The sequence below is a fragment of the Heloderma suspectum genome, chromosome 6 (genome assembly GCF_057233095.1).
Source record: "Heloderma suspectum isolate Gila_16-S chromosome 6, 16-S_ref, whole genome shotgun sequence".
Classification (NCBI taxonomy): Eukaryota; Metazoa; Chordata; class Lepidosauria; order Squamata; family Helodermatidae; genus Heloderma; species Heloderma suspectum.
Window position 1 is genome coordinate 110,432,179 of NC_139463.1, and position 24,853 is coordinate 110,457,031.

The 24,853-nt window shown below is 43.9% G+C and overlaps 1 protein-coding gene across 1 annotated transcript; it reads right to left on the bottom strand.

Annotated features, from left to right (window-relative positions):
• Nucleotides 1–2,665: 2,665 nt before the first annotated feature.
• LOC146342494 (vomeronasal type-2 receptor 26-like) lies at nt 2,666–20,847 on the bottom strand. The gene is made up of 6 exons (XM_084807865.1): nt 20,573–20,847; nt 14,156–14,333; nt 11,228–12,079; nt 4,900–5,127; nt 4,084–4,210; nt 2,666–3,567 (listed from the first exon to the last, which is right to left on the bottom strand). Exons 1-6 carry the CDS (start codon nt 20,845–20,847, stop codon nt 2,666–2,668), a joined length of 2,562 nt encoding a protein of 853 aa, XP_084663991.1.
• Nucleotides 20,848–24,853: the final 4,006 nt, after the last annotated feature.

The following is a 24,853-nucleotide window of genomic DNA, read 5'->3' on the forward strand; positions in this document are numbered from 1 at the left end:
CTGCAGGAAAAAAAACAAAAAAGCTAACGCAAATGGGGGATGGCTACGGCAGTCGCCATTTGCGTTCCCTTTGTTTCCGCTGTTTTAGCCTATGTAAATATTTATGTAAGCTATTACAGAGTAAAAAAGGGGAACACAAATAGCGTAGTGGGCGCTATGCACTTAACAAACTGTGTAGAATGTGACTGTGGAAACTCACCATACTCTTCGCCACCTTCCAGTGTAACCCATTACACCTTGGTGGCATGGATCACTTTTTATCAGCTGAGGCTGTGAAAGACTTAAATGTATTAATGGTTAATCCCCAGTTCATGCCAGGGTTCTATTCCCTGTGCATTAAAATTTGACTGTGGGTTACAGGAGATCTGGTTGTATTGACACTGAGAAGCACTGAAATATACAGGCAACCACTTAAAATTTGACAGATTGTTTTTATTAAAGAAGAAACATACACATACTCCTGTGTATAGTAAATACAGAAAAAGAAATAAAAGTGTTAGACTCACAAGATTCTGCTGGCAGAGGCTCTGTCTCTGCTCCAAGACCCTCTTCAATAGAACAGGAAAGATGCTCTGATAATCTGAATACAAGAAGGCAGCACCCCACTCATAGTAAAAAGCCTCCTTTTATACTGTTACTCCTATTATGCCTATTGTCATAAATTGATATAGATGCTTGGGGGGGGGGGGGCTCCTTCACACCGGGCTTTTATCCTGAGGTTGAGATTGCACTGTCACTGAAATTTGCGGGCTCTTTACATGACGCCATGACCCTCCTGCACTAAATGCCCCTTGTTCCATTTTTAAATAGATCGCAGATAATGAGCTCTCAGTTGTGTTCTGCTTCAGTTTCCTCCATCAAAAGAGTTAAAGCAGCAAGAAGAGGAGCGAGATCAGTAACCGATAATGGAAAACTCAGATGTGGGGGAGGGGAAGGGAAAAAGGAAGCACATGGAAAGGGGTGATCCTGCATTTAGAATGGAAGCAGAGAGCCCTGTCTTAAATGCAGGATTTTAGGATGGTGTAGAAATGCTGTGTGTGTGTGTGTGTGTGTGTGTTTAGCTTGCTGCTTGGTTATCATAGGGTGGTCTAGCTTCCCCAAAGACCTTTTCTATAAATCCGGGTGCCACACCTCTTTTTTTGTTTTTTTACTGCATCTCTACTTCTGTGATTTGTTTACTTCAAAGTTCTTCAGAAAATCCCCAAATTTCAGAACTGGGTTCTTGTGGTTTGTCCTTTAAACAATTGTCCGAATGGAACATGAACCACAGACTTCTCTGCATAATATATCTCTGCTGGTTAAGGGCAAAATGACCCCACTAGCTAACAACAATTTTGCAAAAGACACTTTGGTTCAAATTAGGCCCAGAATCAGAATCACCTTTTCGTTCTTTTCAGTTATCACCCCCTTTCCTAGCTACCCAGCTCTTTTCTAAGCAAAACCCTTTTCTGTAGATTCTATGGCTGCTGACTTGACTAAGCTCTTTTACATCATATTTAACTTTCTTACAGGTGATAAATCAATTACAACCCTACCTGGGCAGAAATCACTTTACTACAATTGTTCACACTCTGGTAAAATCTTGTTCAGATTATTTTAATGTGTAATGTGCCAGACTGCCTTTCAAAAAGGTCCAGAAATATCAGCTGGTCCAAAACAAAACAGCAAGATTATTAACAAGGTCTGGCACATAATCATATTGCATGAGTGCTTTGTGTTTTCACACTGGCATCTAGTCCATCTATGGGCTGAAAACAAAGGGCTTCTCTACACCAGGCTTATTATCGCACAACTTTACTGGGGCTTCTGCTTCTTTGTGGGATTAAGATTGGTCCTTTACATGTGCTCCCCCCCCTTTTTTCCCCCCCGAGGATTCCTTTCTCTGAAAATTCTACATGTTTCCTTATAGAGCCACTACATGATGCAGTGGTATAGCTGCAGTTATAGCGCAATTTTGTAATTGCATGGATCAATTCAAACCACCATTTTAAAGTAGTGCATTTTTCCCATTACAAAATAAAGCTGCAGAAATTTAATTTTATGCAGTTTTTTTAAAATATTCAGGTTTTATAGGGTGATTTATTATGTGTGTTTTTTATGATTTCAAGTTTTGTTATGTGAACCTCTTGGGGGGTTCAGCTCTTGGGCACTATAAAACTGTGAATAATTAAGGAATGAAGAACTCATTGTTTGTTCACTATACATAAAACTAACTGTGAATAAAAATATAGAAAACTTTTTCATTTAGAGCTGAGAGCTCATATTGTAACTCCTTTCCTATTGAGAACAAATCCCTGTGAGGGAATGTCTCTGCATGCTAAGGAATACCACAACAAATATGAGGTACATTAATTGAGCAGACAGAATGGAAAAAGCCTATGGATCTGTCATTTAACTTTTCAGATCATTAGGAGGTGTGTGCAGAAAGGCATGTAAATGTACTACATTAATGTCCATTCACTAGAGCAGTGATTAAAGCTACTGTTTCCACACACATTCAGCTCTACGAATAGAATGAATACCAATGCAGAAAACAGTTCCAATCTGTCATGATGACCTTCCATTGCAATAAATTCTAGAAATTGTGACAGATTTAGATACTATAGCATACAGTGGGACACACTGATACCTATAACAAGATTAGGGCTATATAGTTTTAGAGGCATTAGTTGTTTTTTCTCATTAGCTGTTGCCTGTTGTTCAACTCAGGTCTTATCACAATGATATAGCATTTGGGGGGGAAAATACAGCTGAGTACTCCAGCACTGGAAGCCAAGATGGAGAAGATTTCCACAGCCACCATGTATTTTCCTTTTGTGCTCTGGTAGGTTGGAACAAACGTCAGCCAAACACTGCAGAAGACCAACATACTGAGGGTGATAAATTTGGCTTCATTAAAGCTATCAGGTAAGTTCCGGCCTAGGAAAGCCACAGTGAAGCTAATAATGGCCAGGAAGCCCATAAAGCCCAGGACACAGTAGAACATAATAGGGGAACCCTCATTACATTCCAGTATAATCACTTCAGTCATTGAATGCAAGTCAAGAGCTGGAAATGGAGGAGAGGTTGCCAGCCACACAGTACAAACACTGGCTTGAAAAAGGGAACTGGAAAGAACTATGGAATTAGCCAGTCTTTTCCCCACCCATCTCCTCATTCTGGACCCTGGCTTGGTGGCCATGAAAGCAAGAACCACAGTGATGGTTTTGGCCAACACACATGAAACTGCCACTGAGAAGATGATGCCAAAAGCTGTTTGTCGAAGGAGACAATTCACCTTTTCAGGTCGGCCAATGAATAGTAAGGCACAAAGGAAGGAAAGCAGAAGGGAGATGAGGAGAGTGAAAGTGAGGTTTCGGTTGTTGGCTTTGACTATGGCAGTGTCCTTGTGCTTAATGAAGATCCAGAGCACCAAAGCTGTGATAGAAGAAAAGGAAAGAGCAACAATAGCCAAACTAATCCCCAAAGGTTCTTTATAAGTCAGAAAGCTGATATCTTTGGGAATGCATAAATCCTGGTCCCGGTTTGGATAATGATCTTCTGGACATTCATAACAATTATCCATGTCTGAAAAAGAAAATACATTCTTCTATGCATGGCAGTGTTACATACAGTGCAAGAAAATAATCAATATTACAAAGCCCAGAGGACAGCTAGCTCAAAACCAGTATGCATCATTCCCAAGTGACTAGCTTTTCAGGAACTGATACAAAGCAATTTTGCAGAAAAATGTAGACTTTAGTGTCCTCTAACCAGGGGAAGCTGTTTCCCATTACTGAAGGTGTCCCTCTCCCTGGTGTTCAGAAATCAGGACTTATCATAACCTCCAAAGCAATCTTGTCTGGAAAGGCTGAAATCCTTTTGTTTAGTTTTGTATTGTTTCTATGAATTTGTTGTACACACAAATCGAGATACCACATACAGGTTTATTAAACTGCATTAATGGAAACACCACTTAATTGTGCACTATTTTTCTTACACAATTATGGAAATGGGTGACAACAATCTATGTGTTCATGTAATTAATTATGTCGCCCCCCACAATAAAAAAATATTTAAACATGAAACGCAATGTCTCTTTACCCTTCTGGTTTGAAATCTTTCCTTCTGGGCATGGAAGGCAATTGTAGCAGCAAAACGGTTTCCCTTCCATCTTTGTCTTACTATAACCCAATTGGCAGAAATCATTACACAGAGAAATAGGCTGTACCTGTGTATAAATGAAAATGGTGAATGTTTTAACATATTTGTGGAATTTATATTTCAGTGATAGTCCTATGGTTAAATAATTGGTTGGCATTGGCAAAATGTGTGTAATTACCACATTTAGATAAAGGTTTCAATCAATTATGTCTACCCTGTCATGTCCAGATAGCACTTGGTATGTCATGTCATCAGGAGACCATGGCCAATAGAAATTACAGGAATCTTTTGAGAATATGAAAAAAGCAAGTATTTCCAGTCCCTACAGGTGTTTCCTAATGTCTGTCTTACTGCAACACTTTACAATGCCATTTGCAAAAATACATACATACATACATAAGTAGATTTTACTAGGTTACATTTTATTTCTTATGCTGCTTCAAATGAATAAACAACTTAATTTAATAAAGCTGCAAAAATTTACCATTCCCACATGTTTACTTGGATGTACATTGTACAGTATTCAGTGGGAATTACTCCCAGTTACCTTTGCATAAAATTACAGCCTTAGAGGCTACGAAGTAAAGTAAATTCAGCTCCTGAACTTTGTCAATGGAAAGTTGGGGAAATAAAATCATGGTTGGAATATGCATCAGCTAAATTGCAGAATACACTGCTAAAGCGATTTCTGTGCCTGAACACACTCCCAATTCTTGAAAAATGAAGTAACGATTAGATCCTGTTTATTGACTGTACCTGGTTGAAGTTCTTGGGCCATACAATGGCATCCACAGCAGTGCTGAACATTTTGTCTTTGGGAGAGATGGGGTCAATCTTTCCAATTTTGACTCTCAGAAAGGACTTGTTAGGGAATGTGACCCAGTTGATAATATCGAATCCAGCTACTAATTCCCCATTGTCATCAAAGGAGATCTTTTCCCCAGCAGTGTTGTTAAATGAGACACTTCTGAGAAAGTGATGAAGCTAAATTGAAACAGCAGAAAAGTCTGGGAATATTATTGTGCTCAAATTGTATGCCTATATTAAGGGTGTGTCAGATGAATCATATTCCACCATTATAACTAGATGAAATTAACCGTCTCCATGCCAGCTTGGATGCCATACTTGATCCTGGTCCAGTGAATGTAACTTTGCCTCCTGCTTGTCCTATTACTATGGATACTTTCAATTTGTACAGCCTGAGGATGTGGACAGGATCCTTGGAGAGGTGAGGCCTACCACTTGTGTGCTGGATCCTTGCCCTTCCTGGCTCATAAAAGCAGCAGAGCGCGGGCAGGGGGAATGGCTGAATGGGTAAGGGTAGTGGTGAATGCTGCTTTATGGAATGGTGAGATTACATCTTTCGTAAAGGAGGTGATAATACCATATATATATATATATATATATATATATATATATATATATATACACACACACACACACACACACACACACACACTCCTGAACCCCATTGTGTTGGATATTTTCTAACCAGTCCCCTGTGTTCCATTCTTGGGCAGGGTACTAAATTGCAGAATACAATGGGGTTAAGGAGGGCATGGAGGAAGTGGCCTCAGCTCCATCTCTGAATGAGATGGACTATCTAGATCCATTTCCACCTGGTTTCAGGCCAGGTTATGGGACAGAGACTGCTTTGGTCGCCTTGGTGGACCATGGTGGACTAGGAGGCCATTTTTTGCACTTGCTCTGGTCTGACTTGTAGGGGCAGTTTCGGAAGGTGGTGCTGGGGCATTCCTGCTGTATGCCATGGCTGTTGGCCTATGGTGTCCCTCAGGGTTCCATCTTATCCCCCATGCTATTTAACATATACATGAAGCCTCTGGGCAAGATTTTCTGGTGATGCTGATGACACCCGTCTATCTCTCCTTTCCATCTAGATCCAAGGAAGCTGTTGTTTCTAAATCAGTGCCTGATGTCAGTAGTGGACTGGACAGGGGCAAACAAATAAAAGCTGAATCCAGAGAAGACAGGGGTGCTTTTGTACAGCTGAAAGTCAGATCAGGAAAGAGGGATTCAACCTGTACTGGTGGCATGTCCTCAACTGGAGGAGTCCTCCTCAGAGGAGGAGCTAGAGGCCCCAGAAGCCCAGTGTACCCCAGACCAGAGACTGTCACCAGATCCACAGGAGCCTGAACCCTCGGGGGAAGTGGTTGCAGGGCCATCCCACTCAGGAGAAAGGGATTCTGCCTCTGCGTTTGACCTCTTGCTTGTTCCGTACATCAAAATGTGTTTTTCTAAATTTTATCTATGGTCATTTATCATTTGTGTGATATTTTAGAATGCTATTGACTATTCTGGGGAGATCAAGCCTGCAGCGTTTCAGATGAACAGGTGAAATGATTTTTCTGCAAGACATTCCTTTCGTTTTTTCGTATTGAAAAAAGGATGTACGTATTCCCTTATGTACATAGCGTTATAATAGCGTTGCCCTTATTTTCGCCATAGTCTATGTAAATATTTACGTAGACTACTGGTGCCAAAAAAAGGAACACAAATGGCGGCGCCCATGGGCGCCGCCATTTGCGCACGCACTTTTTTTTTTTTCTTCAAAGTCAGCCGTGATAGGCTACGTAAACATTTACATAGCCTATCACGGCTGACTGCAGGCCAGGGACGCAAACAGCGGCAGCTACGGCCGCCGCCATTTGCGTCCCGGCAGGAGAAGAGGGTTCGCGGCCGGGGAGACGGGGCGCTCCCTCCCGACCAGAACTTGGGCAGGGAGGGACGGGGTGCCTCCCCCCTGCCCAGAATTTCAGGGGGAGGGACGGGGCGCCTCCCCCCCACCGCAAAGCAAGCTTCAGGATCAGGTAAGTGACTTCCGTCCATCCCTATGTACATATCCCCCCCATTGTCCTTATAGACTATTGTTCTGAAAATTACACAGAGCATATAAATGACCTTGAGCTACAGGGTCTTAGAAGGGTAGGTACAATGGTTTACATGTAGACTAGACCTCAAATATTGGACTGGTGCTGAATAATTCACTTCCCCTGCCTTCTCACCATGTTTTTTGGAGGGATTTTGTATGAACAAGGCACATGCCATAGAGGTTTCCCCCAGGAAAGAAACCTGCAAAGTTTCGGATGGATACGTGGAAGGCGTAGGATGTTATGAAGCTTGAAACCAGTTTAAGGCTTTCTTCCCCATAGTGAAGCATGTTTATTCCTGCTTTATTTGAGCCAGGAGTCATGGAAACAGCAAGTACTTTCAAGATTTACTACTTTACCCAGGATCCAGGCATAAACATTGTGGAAAACAGTGGTAGCAGAGAGGCAGCAATGAGAACAACTATGACATGAGCAGCACTTTGTAGGTGGATCCCAAGGTGGCTGGAGAACCATATCAAAGAGAGTTCATCCATGATCCTTCATCAAGTGGGAGGGAGTTCTTGAGTGAAGTGTCACAAGACTCAGTTCTAGGCCCTGTACTTATCAATACTTTTATTAATGAGTTGGGGGAAGAGGTATAGGGGAATAAAGGTCCAGATGACAAAGTTGGGTGGGATGGGTAATACCTTAGGAAACAGAAACAAAAATCAAAATGATAGGTTAGAAAACTGGGCAGAAAACAGTGCGAAGTTCTTTATCTAGGAAAGAGAAATCAATCGAAGAGGTATAAGATGGGGGATACCTGGGTTGGCAATAGTATGTGTGATAAACATCTTGGAGATGTTGTCAATCACAAGCTGCATATGAGTCAGCAGTGTGTTGTGGCTGCAAAAAAGGCAAATGTAATTTGAGGTTGCATAAGTACAAGTATAGTTTCAAAACCACAGGAAGTAATAGTTCCACTCTACTCTACCTTGGTCAGACCTCACCTCACATACTGTGTCTGGATGTGGACACCACACTTAAAGAAAGAACCAGGTGAATTGGAAGGAGTTCAGAGAAGGGAAAAAAAGATGACCAGGGGACTAGAAACTAAGTCCTAAGGGGAAAGATGGAAGGAACTGGATATGTTTAGCCTTAACGGAAGAGAAAACTGAGGTCAGGGGGCAGAGGATAGCACTTTTCAAGCACCGAAAGGGTGGTCACACAGAAGAAGCTCTCAACCTGCTCTCTGTCACCAAAGACTGTAGGACATGAAATAAAAGGCTTAAGTTACAGGAAGACAGAATTTGGTTCAATATCAGCACAAACTGTCCAACTCGGACAATGGAACCACCTTCCTAGGGAGGTGGTGGGCTCTCCATCACTGGAAGTATTCAAGCAAAGACTGGACAGCATTCCGTCAGGGATGCTTTAAACTGGATTCCTGCACTGAGCGGGGGGGCCTCTAAATGGCCTCTCCCATCTCTATGATTCTATGATTCTAGGTGGCTGGCAAGCAGAGGCAGAGGCAGGCAGGTAAGCAGAGGCACCTGGTGGTGGAAGCTGGTGGAATGAGGGGGGAGTATCAGGTGCAAGGAAGCCTTAAACCCACGAGTCAACACCTCCAAGGTGAAAAGCCCTGGGCCATTCTACTTCATCCTGATACTGGATGGGAACTGGCAGGCATGGGGAGAGAGAGGCAGAGAAGCAGTCTGGCTCCTAGTTATAAACACCACCCTTGTTGAGTAGAATGCACCCATATGGGGTGCAGGGGTATCACATGTGAACCAAGGATCAGTGTTGAGCTGCTGCAGTAAAGGAGAAACAGCAGGAAAGAAATTGGTCAGAGTTAAGTGACTGTACTGGAGAAATGCGCAGGATTTCAGGGGGAGATGCAAGGACAGCCATCAGCAAGGACGATACCTGACCCTGCTGTGCTGCTCTCTGGGACAGACGTGGGTTGCTGCTGATAGGTGGGGTGGCTGCTCTGCTCCTGGTCTGGTGAGAAGGAGCAGAGCCCTCTTCCTTCTCCAGCACTGCCCTTTGTCCTAAGTCTCCCTTACTGTCTCCAGTCTCCACCAACACAGCCTGCCATCACATGCTGCTGTTGAGGCTGAAGAAGAAGGTGCCCTTCAACCCCAGGTTGCACGTGGAGCACAACATCCACACCCTCTCCTAGTACAAAGGTTCCAAACAGTCCATCGTGTCACTTCTCACTTGCTGGACCATATCATGCACCTCTGGTTTGGACCATTGGCTGCCTGTCCTGGGATCCCCCTCGATGCTTGGCCATGTGGATGCCTTGACTGAGGAGGTTCAGGAGGGCAGTTCCAGGGCTGCATGTTTCAATGGCATCCAGAAAGGCTTCAGAGGGTGTGTGTGGATTCATTGGCCTAAATGGCCTCTCCCATCTCTATGATTCTATGGTTCTAGGTGGCTGACAAGCAGAGGCAGAGGCAGGCAGGTAAGCAGAGGCACCTGGTGGTGGAAGCTGGTGGAGTGAGGAGGGAGTATCAGGTGAAAGTAAGCCTTAAAGCCTCTCCCCCACCATCTCCAGCAGCACAGCCTGCCATCTCATCCTGGTGTGGGTGATACAGAAGGCGCATCCCCTTTTACCTGTAGAAGGTAGATCACACCACACACCTCTGGCTTGAAACATGGGCTGCCTGCTCTGGGATCCCCAGCACTGCTGGACCAGTCCATTTGTTGTTCTGGATGCTCTCCACATGTATCAAATAACTGAGGAGGATGTTGGTGGAACTGGGCATTTCAGTGGCATCCAGGAAGGGCTTCTGGAGCACCACCAGCTATGAGATGACATTGCACGGATGCTTCAGAAACTGCGCTTGCACACTGAGATCCCCCAGCCTTGCAAACTCATGCACTTTCCCCTGCTCTTCCATGGGCTCCAGCTTCTGGAATGCGGTGTTCCACCTTCTTCCCACATCCCGAATTACATGGTGCTGAGGGGGCCACAACTAAGCCTGATCGCCCATTGGTGTCCCAGTGCCCTTGATGCTGTGATGGAAGTGGACTGCAATCTTCCATAACACATCCATGTGGGTGTTATGGATCTCCTGCAACAACACAGGAGTAGTGGGGGCACCAGAGGGGTGAGCTTGCTGGTGGTGGCAATTGTGGCTCTGCAGACAAGGCAGGACACTGATGTGTATGTTAAAAAAATGATATGAAAAAGATAAACTGAAGAAATGGAGTCCAAGGAATTGTAGAATGGGGCAAAGATTCAGCTGCCTTATAGAAACACCTACACAGGATGAAGACAATGGGGACAGACAGCTATGAAGCAGACCAACAAACAGGGGTTGTGTATGTACAAGAAATGAAAATTAAATACAATTTATCAATCATTCACTCTTTATTACGGTCGAATGACCAAAACAGAGTGAAATTTAAAGAAACTGGAATTGAAAAAGGAGTGAAGATAGAATTGGTGGGGTGGAGGGGACTACAGGATGAGGATGATCCAAAAGTCAGTTTCTTTTCCCTAAGAAACTAGAGGCTATGGAGAAAGGGGACAGGTATTACACAATTCTGATATTAAAGAAGAAACAGACACACAGAAAAGACTAGGAAAATAAATAGTAACAATCATCAGAGTACAAACCAGACAGATTGCACTGGAGGAGATGGACGGGGAGAAGGAATGGTTTGGGGAGGAAGAAGAGAAAATCCGAATCAGGAAGAAAAATAAAAATACCACCAGGGAGGGGAGCCTATCCACAGTGTTGCAGCAGAAGAATGTCAAGTTCTTCCAACTGGTTCTTTTTGGAACCACCCTCAACGCTAGTCTGGTGATCACACACATGCACGCACGCATGCACACACCACCACCAGCATGCTTTTCAGGGGACAGAGGGATGATAACAGGCAGGAACATTGGACAGCAGCAGGAATAGGCAGGGGTGGGCAGCCCCAAGCTTATGAGAAAAGCATTGGATGAAGTGTTTGAATCCCCGTTCAGCCACAATCATCTCAATTTCCCCAGAATTTATCTCTCCCCCTTGCCTCGTTTTTGTGCAGAGGGGTTCTGGCAAAGCAAAGAGAGTGGCAGCTGCTTTTCTTTATGAATGATGGACCCTAAAATCTAAACAAAACAAAGAAAAAGCAAAAACGAAAGAAATTAAAACTGTGAGTAAAAAACAAACACCAAGAGAATGCCGGTGTCAATCCGTACTGGATACTGACGTTGGGCCTGTATGAGCGCTCCTGCATTTGTGTGCTCTGGACATTACCTGCCACGGCTCTTGATTTGGAAGCTCCCGTCTTACTCCATCCACCCTTGTGCTGTGTTTCGATGTCGATAAGCGCATTGATTGCAAAGCACGTGCCACAGCATGGACAGCATTGTAGACACTGTAGCTCTGGCTGGTCATGCTGATTTCAAACACAGAGGCAGGAAGACTCTCCAGCTTCTCCTCCCCAGTGCAGATGTTCTCTTTCTCCTCCTTGTTGTTTTGGAACAAACAGTTAAATGCCTGTTGCCAGAAGTCCCTGATAAAGCCGTCTTCTTTGTCTGAAGAAGGGTTTCTCATCTGAAGAAAATTCTGGAATCCCATCACATCCTTTGAGTGAATTGCAAAGGACATAGAACCGTGGATGATATCTATGTCCCAAAATCTTTGTAAAGAGACTGATGAGAACTCCATCTGGGCTGTCATTATCCAGACTTTGCCTTTTGTCTTCACTGGTATGTCAAAAGATTCTGAAACTTCCGGAAATGTTATCAAAAATATCATGGTGTGAATTTCACCATGTACGATGACAACATTGGCAGTACTACTCATAATAACCTGGTATGTTTTCATCCACACAGTCACCATTTCTGTAATATCAGTGGTAAAATACACCATTGGCAATGTTTCTATAAAGTCAAAGCAGATACCCTTCTGAGAAAACTCAGGAAGCACAGTCTGTACAAACTTCTCTCCGCTATAGTGTACAAAAATTACGCCAATCCAAGTCCACCTAAAAAACAGCAGCAACTGCAGAATCCCAGTGTACTGGTGAGCTCCTTTAGGGAACATACCTTGGAAGAAAACATCTTGGCTTTGGTCATTCATCACTGGAGCAAAGCCATATCCAAGCTATAAAGAATAAGGAACACAGGGAGCTAGAAAATGGGAAGAGCTATTTCTAAATCTCTTTCTGATAACTTCCTTTTCAGTGAAATGCCATGGAGAAAGAAAGGGACTTTTTTCTCCCTCTCATATACTAGAACCTGTGGTCATCCCATGAAGCTGATCAGTGAGGGATTCAGGACAGATAGAAGGGAGTACTTTTTCATACAACACATAGTTAAACTATGGAACTCGCTACCACGGGATGTAGTGATGGCCACCAATTTGGAAGTCTTTAAAAGGGGTTAGACAAATTCCTGGAGGAAAAGGCTATCAATGGAGACTAGTCTTGATGGCGTTATGCTACCTCCAGGACCAGAGGCAGTATGCCCATGTACACCAGCTGCTTGGGAACACGGGCAGGAGGGTGCTCTTGCACTCGTATCCTGCTTGTGGTTTCTTGGTGGACAGTCAGTTGGCTACTGTGTGAATGGAATGCTGGAAAATATGGATCCTTGGTCTGATCCAGCAGGGCTCTTCTTCTGTTCTTCATTCATAACTCCGAACACACCAAAAAGGAATTTGGGGACTTATCAGGATGGGTTGGTTTTCTGAAGTTACTGGATGCTATCGATAGATAGGTTGCTCCTCCCACTCACTCTGATAGGCAAGCATATGCAAGTTAGGCTTGAAATTCATTTCCTACTGGAGGTGCAACCTACTTTATGATTCAGAAGGCACCACAACAAAAGAGACAAACAAGAAGAAAAATCACACACACACACCCTGAAAGCCCTAGAACCATGGGAATAAAAGTTATGACTTAGAAACAGTAACAGAGAAATAGGATGGAAGGCAGAACAAAAAGGTTTAGTGATATATCCTACCTGTCTATCGGAAACTCCTAAGATCTACCCAATAGCAAGAAGTATTCACTTGGGTAGGATATCCTCCATCCACTGCAGAAAATGAATTTATCATGTTAAGTCCTAGTGTTCCCTTTTCCTGCAGTGTAAGGGACAAGCAACACATTCTTCAAAGCAGACATAGCAGAGCTATGCATGACTGGATAATTATCTCAGATTCAGATCAGGGCACTAGTGCTGCTGAGGGCGAATTTAAAGTTTCCCCCTCCTGTTTTTATGTTGAAATTCCACACACACACACCCATGCAGATGTATGTGTATCCTTTGTACCCCCTCCCCCAGGGGATGGCGGTGAATTTCAGAATGAAAACAGGAGGGGAAAGCTTAAATTCTCCCTCCCAGAACACCATGGTCCTGATCCAAATTGGGGCTGTGCATGCTTACACTGACATAATTCATCCAATCACTCACAGCTCTGCTAAGTATGACTTGAAGTCTAGCCATAGGACAATATCTTTGGGTATGATGGCAAATAGAATGGTGATATCAACACAGGACTGGTCCTTTGCCACTGATATCCCTGTCATGCACACCACTGCTGGAGTACCTGCCATCCAAAGGACAATTCAGCTGAGGTTATCCAGTTACGAGGTTTGCATGAAGGATGACATTGATTTTCATGCAGTGGCCCTGCATATGACAACTAGAGACGTGTTGGTGTGTTGCCACTTTTGCTTTGTATGAAGCAACTCTGCTGTAAGTCATACCAGACTTTGCCACATGCTTGACATCCAATCTATAACATTCCATGTCTAAGGTTTGCTGAAATGGGGCCAACTGTAGGCAGTATAAACACCTGCACCTTGTGAAACACAGGATTGACCTTAGAACAAAAGTTGGGTCTAAATGCAAAGCAAATGTTCTGTTTGAAAAATATATACACATCTCAATTCACACATTCCTGCTTATTGGGGTAAGTGAAAGGAGCAAGCAATCTCAGGATCTCCACATCCATGGCAGGAATTCAACTTTTTTTCCTGGCTCAGGATTTGTCCTTTAAACAGCAGGCAAGGTGGGACACCTGTGCAATTCTTGTTTAATCTGCGAAAGGAAACCCCTCATCAAAAAGGCAAATGAAGCAAAGTAAATAAATAAATAAATAAATAAATGACACAAAATAATGAATGAATGAATGAATGAATGGCTTGAGGTTCTATATGCTATGTGTTCATCTTACCTGTGGTATTTTGTAGATGCACAGAATGTTTGCCATGAAGAGACACACATTTGAGTCAGGTCCCCCGATGACAGCAACTACATTATCCTGGACGTCACACTTGTAGTTAGGGATAAATCTTCCCCATGTGGAGAGAAGTTCCATTGAGGCGAGATAGATCCAGCTCGCAGCAATATGGCTATCATAAATGTGGAAGCCCAGGGTGAGGTTGGGCAAGCTCTGCTGATTTTCATTGATCTCCTTCACAGCAAATACAAAGGCCAGGGTGTGCTGGTACATCTGAGTCACGAATCTGCAATGTGATTGACATGCTGCATCAGAGTGCCTCTGCTTCAGAGTATGGAGTGCTCTACATTTCCATTCAATAGGTGTTTAGAAAATATATTGTACAAAAATAGATGGTGTGGCTCCAGTTCAAGGCAGGGTGACGAAATACTGGCATACGAACCTGGACTTTTCATGTCTCTGACCAATAACACCACATATTTGGAAGCTATGCATACATCCACAAATGGACAATGGGCAATGTTTGAAATCCACTTGAAGATGATTAGTGTCTTATCTTCTGTTCCTGGGGGCAGGGCAGGGTGGGGCGAGGAGGGTGGATGTGCCTTTCCAACACTTCCTATGCATCATCCGATGCCCACCCACCCACCCCCTCCTCCAACTTTCTGCAGCTAGACAGCCAAAACAGGCTGTCTAGCTGTAACTGAAGGGTGGCTGCAGCACTGCATTGGATAGGCGGTTGCCTCCGAGTAATGTATTAACAACAAAAACACCTTAACTTATAATATACCTCTCACCAAATTATTTTGTGTATTTGAAGTTTTTATATTATGTTTTTTATGTAATTTGGATTGTAATTTTATTGAACCATTCAAAGAGATTTGGCTATTGGGCAGTATCAAAATAGAATGAACACATAAACAGATACATTGTGAGTGACAAAGGCAGTGTATACTGTGAGCCTCTCTCAGTGGTCTATAAACCCAATGGGACTTACTTCTGAGTGGACATGTATAGGATTGCACTATGAACAATTAAATCACAGTTTACACTAGACCAGGTATTGTTCAGGGTGACTAAAGAAACTAAAACACATGACGTATCATAGAATCATAGAAGAGTAGGATCACTACCCCTTCATGGATCACTGCCTTGTTCTGGTGAAGGGGCTTGCATAACTCAGTGAAGCCATAAGCTATGCTGTGCAGGCCCACCCAAGACGGACAGGTTATGGCAGAGAGTTCTGACAAAATGTGGTCCACTGGAGAAGGAAATGGCAACCCACTCCACTATTCTTGCCAAGAAAACCCCATGGAACGTATCACAAGTCTAAACGAGATGTCGCCACAAGATGAGCCCCTCAGGTTGGAAGGTGTCCAATATACTACTGGGGAAGGGCAGAGAGTATTTTCAAGCAGTGCTAGAAAGAGTGAAGCGGCTGGGCCAAAGCCAAAAGGACACTCAGCTGTGGATGTCTCTAGTGGTGAAAAGAAAATCCGATGCTGTAAAGAACAATGTTGTTTAGGAACCTGGAATGTAAGATCAATGAATCAAGGTCAGCTGGATGTGGTCAAACATGAGATGGCAAGATTGAACATCGACATCTTGGGAATCAGCAAACGAAAATGGACAAGCATGGGCAAATTTAATGCAGGTGACCATTATATCTCCTCCTGGGGGCAAGAATCCCTGAGAAGAAATAGAATAGCACTCATAGTCAATAAAAGGGTGGGGAAAGCAGTACTGGGGTACAATCTCAAAAATGATAGAATTATCTCAGTACGAATCCAAGGCAAACCATTCAACATCACAATAATTCAAGTCTATGCCCCAACTACTGAGGCTGAAAAAGCTGAGGTTGATCGGTTCTATGAAGACTACAACACCTTCTACAACTAACACCAACAAAAGATGTCCTCTTCATCATAGGGGATTGGAATGCCAAAGTAGGAAGACAAGAAATCACCAGGATAACAGGCAAGCATGGTCTTGGTGTACAAAATGAAGCAGGACAAAGGCTAATAGAGTTTTGCCAAGAGAACACGCTGATCATAGCAAACACTCTTTTCCAACAGCACAAGAGGCGACTCTACACATGGACATCACCAGATGGTCAATATTGAAATCAGATTGATTATGTCCTTTGCAGCCAAAGATGGAGAAGCTCCATACAGTCAGTAAAAACAAGACCTGGAGCTGACTGTGGCTCAGATCATGAGCTGCTTCTTGCAAAATTTCGGCTTAAATTGAAGAGCGTAGGAAAAACCACTAAAGCATTCAGGTATGACCTAAATCATATCCCTTATGAATATACAGTGGAGGTGAGGAATAGATTTAAGGGATTTGACCTGATAGACAAAGTGCCTGAGGAACTATGGACAGAGGTCCATAACATTGTTCAGGAGGCAGCAACTCAATCCATCCCAAAGAAAAAGAAATGCAAGAAAGCCAAGTGGCTGTCTGAGGAGGCTTTACAAGTAGTTGAGGAAAGAGGGGAAGCAAAAAGCAAGGGAGAAAGGGGAAGATATATCCAACTGAATGCAGAGTTCCAGAGAATAGCAAGGAGAGACAAGAAGGCCTTCTTAAATGAACAATGCAAACAAATCAAGGAAAACCATAGAATAGGAAAAACTAGAGTTCTTTTCAAGAAAATCGGAGATCTCAAGGGAACATTTTGTGCAAAGACGGGCATGATAAAGGACAAAGAAGGCAGGGACCTAACAGAAGCAGATGAGGTTAAGAAGAGGTGGAAAGAATACACAGAAGAACTATACAGGGAAGATATTAATGTCCCTGATAGCCATGATAGTACGTTCACTGAACTTGAGCTGGACATCCTCGAGAGTGAAGTCAAGTGGGCCTTAGGAAGCATGTCTAACAACAAAGCTAGCGGAGAGGACAGTCTTCCAGCTGAGCTATTTAAAATCCTAAAAGATGATACTGTTAAAGTGCTGCACTCAATATGCCAACAAATTTGGAACACTCAGTAATGGCCACAAGACTGGAAAAGGTCAGTTTACATTCCAATCCCAAAGAAGGGCAATGACAAAGAGTGTTCAAACTACCATACAGTTGTGCTCATTTCACATGCCAGCAAGGTGATGCTCAAAATCCTACAAGCTAGGCTTCAGCAGTATGTGAACCGAGAACTACCGAAAGTACAAGCTGGGTTTCAAAGAGGCAGAGGAACTAGAGATCAAATCACCAACATTCTCTGGATCATGGAGAAAGCAAGGGAATTCCAGAAAAATGTCTATTTCTGCTTCATTGACTATGCTAAAGCCTTTGATTGTGTGGATCACAACAAACTCTGACAAATTCTGAAAGAGATGGGAGTACCAGACCACCTTACCTGTCTCCTGAGAAACCTGTACGAGGGTCAAGAAGCAACAGTAAGAACCAGACAAGGAACAACTGATTGGTTCAAAAGTGGGAAAAGAGTACAACAAGGCTGTATGTTGTTGCCCTGCTTATTTAACTTATATGCAGAGTACTTCAAGAGAAACGCCGGGTTGGATGAATCACAGGTTGGAATTAAGATTGCTGGGAGAATTATCAACAACCTCAGATACGCAGACGATACCACCCTACTGGCAGAAAGCGAGGAGGGTCTAAAGAGCCTCTTGTTGAGTGTGAAAGAGGAGAGTGCAAAAGCTGGTTTGCAACTCAACATTAAAAAAACTAAGATCATGGCATCTGGCCCCATCACTTCCTGGCATATAGAAGGGGAAGAAATGGAAGCAGTGACAGATTTTATTTTCTTGGGCTCCAAGATCACTGCAGACAGTGACTGTAGCCATAAAATTAAAAGACGCTTGCTCCTTGGGAGGAAAGCTATGGCAAACCTAGACAGCATAGTAAGAAGCAAAGACATCACCTTGCCGACAAAGGTCCATCTAATCAAAGCTATGGTTTTCCCACTAGCAACGTATGGCTGTGAGAGCTGGACTATAGGGAAGGCTGAGCGCCGAAGAATTGATGCTTTTGAACTGTGGTGCTGGAGAAGACTCTTACGAGTCCACTGGACTGCAAGGAGGTCAAATCAGTCCATCCTAAAGGAAATCAACCCTGACTGCTCATTGGAAGGACAGATACTGAAGCTGAAGCTCCAATATTTTGGCCACCTAATGCGAAGAGAAAACTCCCTGGAAAAGACCCTGATGCTGGGAAAGACTGAAGGCAAAAGGAGAAGGGGACGGCAGAGGATGAGATGGCTAGATAGCATCACCGATGCAGTGAATATGAACTTGAGCATGCTCTGGGAGAGAGCGCAGGACAAGAAGGCCTGGCGTGCTATGGTCCATGGGGTCACGAAGAGTCGGACACAACTTAACGACTGAACAACAAAAGTTCGGAAGGGGCCTACAAGACCATCAAGTCCAAACCCCTGCTCAATGCAGGCATCCAGGTCAGAGCACCCTTGACAGATAGCTGTCCAGCTTCCAGCGTGGGAGAGCCCACCACCTCCCTAGGTCATTGGTTCCATTGCCGTATTGCTCTAACAGTCGGGACGTTTTTCCTGATGTTCAGCCGGAATCTGGCTTCCTGTAACATGAGCTCATTATTCCGTGTCCTGCATTCTGGGATGATTGAGAAGAGGTCGCCTTCCTCCCTGTGACAACCTTACAAGTACTTGAAGAGCGCTATCATGTCTCCCCTCAGTCTTCTCTTCTCAAGGCTAAACTTGCCCAGTTCTTTCAGTCTCTCTTAGGGCTTTGTTAATAGATGTAATAGACGTTAAAATATTTTTGACACGTGACATTATAAAAGCTGATAATAAATGCCCAAATAAATAAATAAATAAATCACAGAATCTACCTATTGATATAAAGTGTGTCTGGTAACTCATGACCATTCATATAGCACTCACTTCACTGTTACCCTCATGAATTATTCCAATAACCTAAAGCAAAACATAGAGAAATTGCAGATGCCACCCCCCTCATCAATGGAAGACAGTGTTGTCGGACTTGGGACTGTTGCGACTAGTCCTACTAAGGCACTGAAGGGGCGGGGGACAGCCCGCCTTTCTTAAGTGGAAGAATCAGAGTTGCAGTCTCTCCTCTGCTCCCCACCCCACCCTCTTTTTGTGCATTGCCTGCTTTGTCTCCTGCTCTGCTAAATAAACGTTTCTGGCCATTGTCTTAGCATCACTTCCCCATCCTCTCCTGGCCTCTTCCTTCTCCACTTCGCCTGCTCTGCCTCCCCATTTTGCCTGCCCCTTTGCTTGCTCCGCTAATGGTATGCTTCTGCACATGGCAGGACAGAGCATGGTGGCAGCAGCAGAGAAGCTCCCTCAGAAGGGGATACAAGACGAAAAGTGAGGGGAAGAGAAACAAAGCTGCACAAGCACAGGGTGGACTTTTGGACAGCTGAAAAGCAGCTGTGCTGTGCGGTACTGTTGGTCGGACAGGGGTTGAGTGGTGGAAGCAGCATTGTGGATAAGTATTGCTGGTCTTTCTTTTCACCTCAAGCTTGTTGGCTGTTACTGCTGGTTCTGCCGCTGCAGCTCCTGGGTGAATTTGTATCTTATTATTTATTTTATTTATTTAAACACTGATATCCCACCCTATATCATTAAGTTCTCAGGGTGGGGAGGGCATTCCACAACCGGGGTGCCACAGCAGAGAAGGCCCTCTCTCACATCCCACCAGAGTGTATGTCTTGCACTGGTGGGATGCAGAGAAGGGCCCCTCCAACAGATCTCAGTCCTCGGGCAGGCATCAATAGGAAGAGGCGCTCCCCCCAATATCGGGGTCCCAAGGCACTTAGGGCTTTAAATGTCACCACCAAAACCTTGAATTCCTAACCGAAGCATACTGGCAGCCAGTGCAATCCCTCTAAAACTAGTGCTATATGATCTTTATGAGATGTTCTGGTCAGCAGTCTAGCTGCTGCATTTTGCAGTAGCTGCAGCTTCTGAGTCGTCTTCAAGGGCAGCTGCATGTAAAGTGCATTGCGGTAGTCTAACTGGGAATTTCCCAGTGCATGCACTATTGTGGCTAAGTTATCCCTGTCCAGGAAAGGCCGTAGCTGGAGGATCAGCCGAAGCTGGCCCCAAGTACTCCAGGCCACGGGGTCCACCTGGGCTTTCCCTTGTTAAGCTGAATGATTCCCCCCGTCCCCGAACAACTGCCCCTTCTCTGCCATAAGTTAATATATTTTAAATTAAGTCTTCCTAAATTTAGTCATTTGGGTTTCCTAGGTCCTCACTCCCCTGGCAGCCAATTTTATGGTGGTACCCACAGCACTTCCTCAAACTTCCAACTGTGCACAAGACTCCACTTGCTCAGATGCAAGCTTTGATCTGCAAATGCTTTTGTCAGGTTGTCTTGAAGGAGGCTTCATTGTTTTGGCTGCAACAAACTAACACGACTAACCTTTGGAAATTATATGGTTAAAAAACCTTACATAAGGTCCTCAAGAAGGTCTTGAGAGGGATGAGATCTGAAGTTTACACGGTTGGAAAATGTGTAGATCTGAGAAATAATGCCAGCGATGATGATGTCTCCTGACTGATAATACTTGTGGTTTATTGGAAGAGGGTCACTGATAATACAGTTAGCAACGGGAATGTCACACACCATCTGAGGAAGTAACACCAAGAACAACAGCATGAGCACCAGCATCGTGTATGAACATTTTCCTTCAGGACCCCTTTGCACCAGCCCTTCATTGGCATTCATGTGTCCCTGAGTTGCCCAGCTGGCTTCAGTGACCACTGAATCAGCTGATGCAGAGTTAGGATTGTACAGAGTAAGGGGTCAGCAATCAGATGGATGGAGCCCTGTCTGTCTTTATTCCCTGCTCTGGATGGCAATGGGGATTAATCATTTTCTTCTATAGTGCTTCACTGTTTTGCTAGTGGAAAGTGAAGTCCCCTGGGATCTGGAGAACAAGTTGAAGTAATCATTGCCAATGAGGTAATTACAGGGGAGATAATCGCCTACAAAAATTACAGGTCCTTTGCAACGTTGCAGAAGAATGGAAGTTTATCATACGTTTCAACCCAGGTTCTCTTTGGTCCTCCTCAGTGGGACAGCAAGAAACATGTAATAGTCTCTCCTAAGATTCAGGAGAAGGGCTGTAGCTGAGTAATAGACCATGTGTTTTGCATGCACAAGTAGGAAAAACAAATGAGATAGAAGAAAAAGTTTGCAAAGATCTCTCTTTCTATACATGGCATGCAATTGGGCACACATTCGGAATCCCTCTGATCTATCAAAACTGGAATGCTTCAAGGCACAGCAGGAAACCCCAGTTGTCATGGAGTAACACACTTTTCCCCATCTGCTATTGCCAATGAAAGAAGATGGGATTCTTTCCCTTTCAGCTCTGCTAAGGCAAAAATAACTAGTTGATATTCTTCCACAGGGCTCGCCCAAGATGTGTTGCTGTCTGAGGCAAAAGACAGAATCCCCCCCCCCCATTCCATGTACCAAAGCTGACTGTACTGGCAGATGAAGGTGTCTTCAACAGTAATGATGGGACAATGTTCTATACCAAATCTGAAGGCAGCAGGCTAGCTTAGGGAGTGTACAGCAGGCCACAAGGCATGCAGTTCTCTCCTTGAACACCCTGCAGCTGCCTCCCACCATCTGCCCCCTGAGGTGACTGCCTCACCCTGCCTACTGGTAGGGTCAGCCCGACCTTCCAGGTTGGTTCCCCCCATGCCACATCAGAATGAAAACACGAGGCACAGGAAATGGGGCACCAGAATTATTACATTTTCACATAGAAATGAAAAATACTTCACTCTTCACTTCTCAGCTTTGCAACTACATTGTGCATCAGCAAGTTTATTCAAACAAAAAGCAAATACAGTTCTCACCACAAGTACCATGTACAAATGCTGTGCAAAAATCTGCTCTCCACTTGACCAAATGATTTCTTCCTCTGACTGGTGCCCACATTGTGCTACTTTCAGTGCCAGATAAAGACCTTGATTTCTCAGGAATTTCAGTTTTTCAATTTCTTGTTTATATCTTTTATATCTGGTATTATATTTTAAATCTTTGCACTGCTGCTAGCTTCTATTTGGTTGTATTTTTTATTTTTAATGTAGTTTTAAACTTTTAAAGTTTTAAATCATAATGTATCATCTTGTATTTTCTGGCTTCAATTGTTGAGCTTCAGCTATTTGGCAGTTTAGACATTTAACCAATTAATAAATAAATGAAGTGGCTTCCATTTTGCTGCCCTGTTCAAATTTATTTTTGGTGGTATTCGGTGGAGGTATTGGCAGTCTCCCTAGCTGCGCTCACTTCCAGATGTGAAAAAGTGTGATGGGAGGGAGGAGTGACCATATGACATTCCTGTCTTGGCTTAAATTGAAGTGTGGGAAGCTGGAGACCATTTGAGTGATGACTGTATAATGGAAGGCATTGTACAATCCCCAAATTAATATTATTTACAGGAGATAAATTTTAAAAATGATATCCTTCTCCTGGAGGTCAATGCTATATAGTTCTCTTAGGAGTCTACCTTCTCAGTCTGTTGAATGTGTAGATCTACCACTGAGTAAGCATGGATGGATCTGGGATGATACTCTTAAACTCCCGATGGCATTCAGTACCCTCGACCATGGTATGCTTTGGACAGGCCATTTGAACGGGGTGTTGGACATTCTGCATTGTTTGTGGTGGTTCCTCTCCTACTTGGATGGCTTATTCCAGAATGTAGAATTCAATCCAGACAAGTGCAAAGTAATGTTTGTGGGTGGTTTGTCTGCCTGGCTGAGTGGTTTTCAACCTCTTCTATAATGCGTTGCACTCCCCCCTAAAGGGTCAGGTTCACAGATTGGGGTCGCTGTTTGATCCACCATAGACCTGGAAGGAGAGGTGGCCTTGGTGGCATGGATCACTTGTTATCAGCTGAGTCTTTGAAAAGCTTAAATGTATTAGTGGTTAATCCCTTAACCACCTTGCCAATTCATGACAGGCTTCTATTCCCTGTGTATTAAAATTTGGCTTTGGGCTATGAGAGAACTGGTTCTATTTCCCACCAAACACTGTGGTTCTAACTAGGCCCAGAATCAGAATCAACCTTTGGTTCTCTTCAGCTATCACCCCTGTAGCTAGCTGTGCAGCAGTTTTCTAGGCAAAAACCTTTTTCTGCAGGTTTATATGGCTGTAGACTTGACTAAGTACTTTCACATTGCCTTTTAACCTTCTTACAGGTGATATATCAACCACAACCCTATCTAGACAGAAATCGTTTTACAACAGTTATCCACTCTCTGGTAACACAAATTACTGTAATGTGTAATATTTGGGGCTGCCTGTCAAAATGATCCAGAAATGCCAGCCGGTCCAACCTAGAGCGGTGATGTTATTAACAGCGGCAGGACAATATAATCATATTAGACCAGTGCTTGGTGATTTGCCCTGGCATCAAGTCCATCTATGGTCTGAAAATGAAGTTCTGATGGTAACCTTTAAAGCCCCACATGGCTTGGGGACAGCTTACTTGAAGGACCATCTCCTCCCAAGCATACCTGACGGGACCCTGAGATCACCTTCAGAGGCCCTTCTCTTGGCGCACCACCGAAGAGGTGAGGGTGGTGGCTATGAAAGAGAATTCCTTTTTTGTGGTGGTGCACCTTCTGTGGAATATACCCCCCCCCAAGGTTCAGCCAGCTGCTACACCATGACCATTTCAGTGCCATGCAAGGACATTTTTCTTCACGAAGGTTTCAGTCCTCCAGTTTTTACATGCCTGCTGGGGTTGCTAGGTTTTTGCTAGGTTTTAAAATATTTAGGCTTTATAATGTGATGTAGTATGTGTTTATCTTTTATGGTTTTAGGTTTTGTGATGTGAACCTCCTCAAGAGCTTCACCTGTTGGGCAGTATAAAAATGTAAATAATAAATGCAAAACAAACACATCATTTGTTCAGTATATAAAAAACTGTGAATGAAAATACAGAAAATGTTTTGATTTAGAGCTGAGAGCTCATATTGTAATGCCCAACCTGCTGAAAACAAACCTCTCTGAGGGAATATCTCTGAATTCTAAGGAATACCACACACATTTTGAGATACAGTAATTGAGCAGGCAGAACTGAAAACTCCTACCTACTGAGAACCTCCTACCTACTCTGTGAGGTAATATCTCTGATAAGGATGTCAGAGGATGCTGCCATGGATCTCAGTGAGGCTGGATGCCAGTGCATTTGGCCCCCCGAAATCCGTGGCAGAATGAAGCCCCCCACCCCACCACCCTGCAAAAGGTGTGCGGAATGGAGCACTTACCTGGTGCTGTTCGCGCTGCTTTGCGAATGGGGGCCGTATCTGCGGCCGCCATTCACTTCCCCATTTTCGCTGTGATAGGCTACGTAAATACTTATAGGCCATAGGCCATTTGCATCCCTGCGGAGGCTGTGATAGGGTACATAAATATTTACGTAGCTTATCACGACAAAAAAGGGGATGCAAATGGTGACCGCTGTAGCCGCCACCATATGTGCCTCTGTTTGTTTGCCATGATAGGCTATGTAAATATTTATGTAGCCTATCACAGTGAAAGACGGGGCGCAAATGGCGGCTGCTATGCCATTTGTGCCCCTGTTTTTTTGCCGTGATAGGCTACGTAAATATTTACATAGCCTATTACGGCAAAAAAACAGGAACGTGAATGGCAGCCGCCGTAGCTGCCATTTGCATCCGCAGGCTCTGCTCGCCTGTGAATGCAC

What these genes read in the sequence shown, in the direction of transcription:
- LOC146342494 (XM_084807865.1), bottom strand. Translation starts at nt 20,847, where the DNA reads ATGAATGCCAATGAAGGGCTGGTGCAAAGGGGTCCTGAAGGAAAATGT. An exon ending in GCATCTACAAAATACCACAG is followed by an intron (nt 12,080 to 14,155) that starts GTAAGATGAACA and finishes TATTCTTTATAG; the next exon opens with CTTGGATATGGCTTTGCTCC. An exon ending in CAAATCAAGAGCCGTGGCAG is followed by an intron (nt 5,128 to 11,227) that starts GTAATGTCCAGA and finishes GTTTCAATTTAG; the next exon opens with CTTCATCACTTTCTCAGAAG.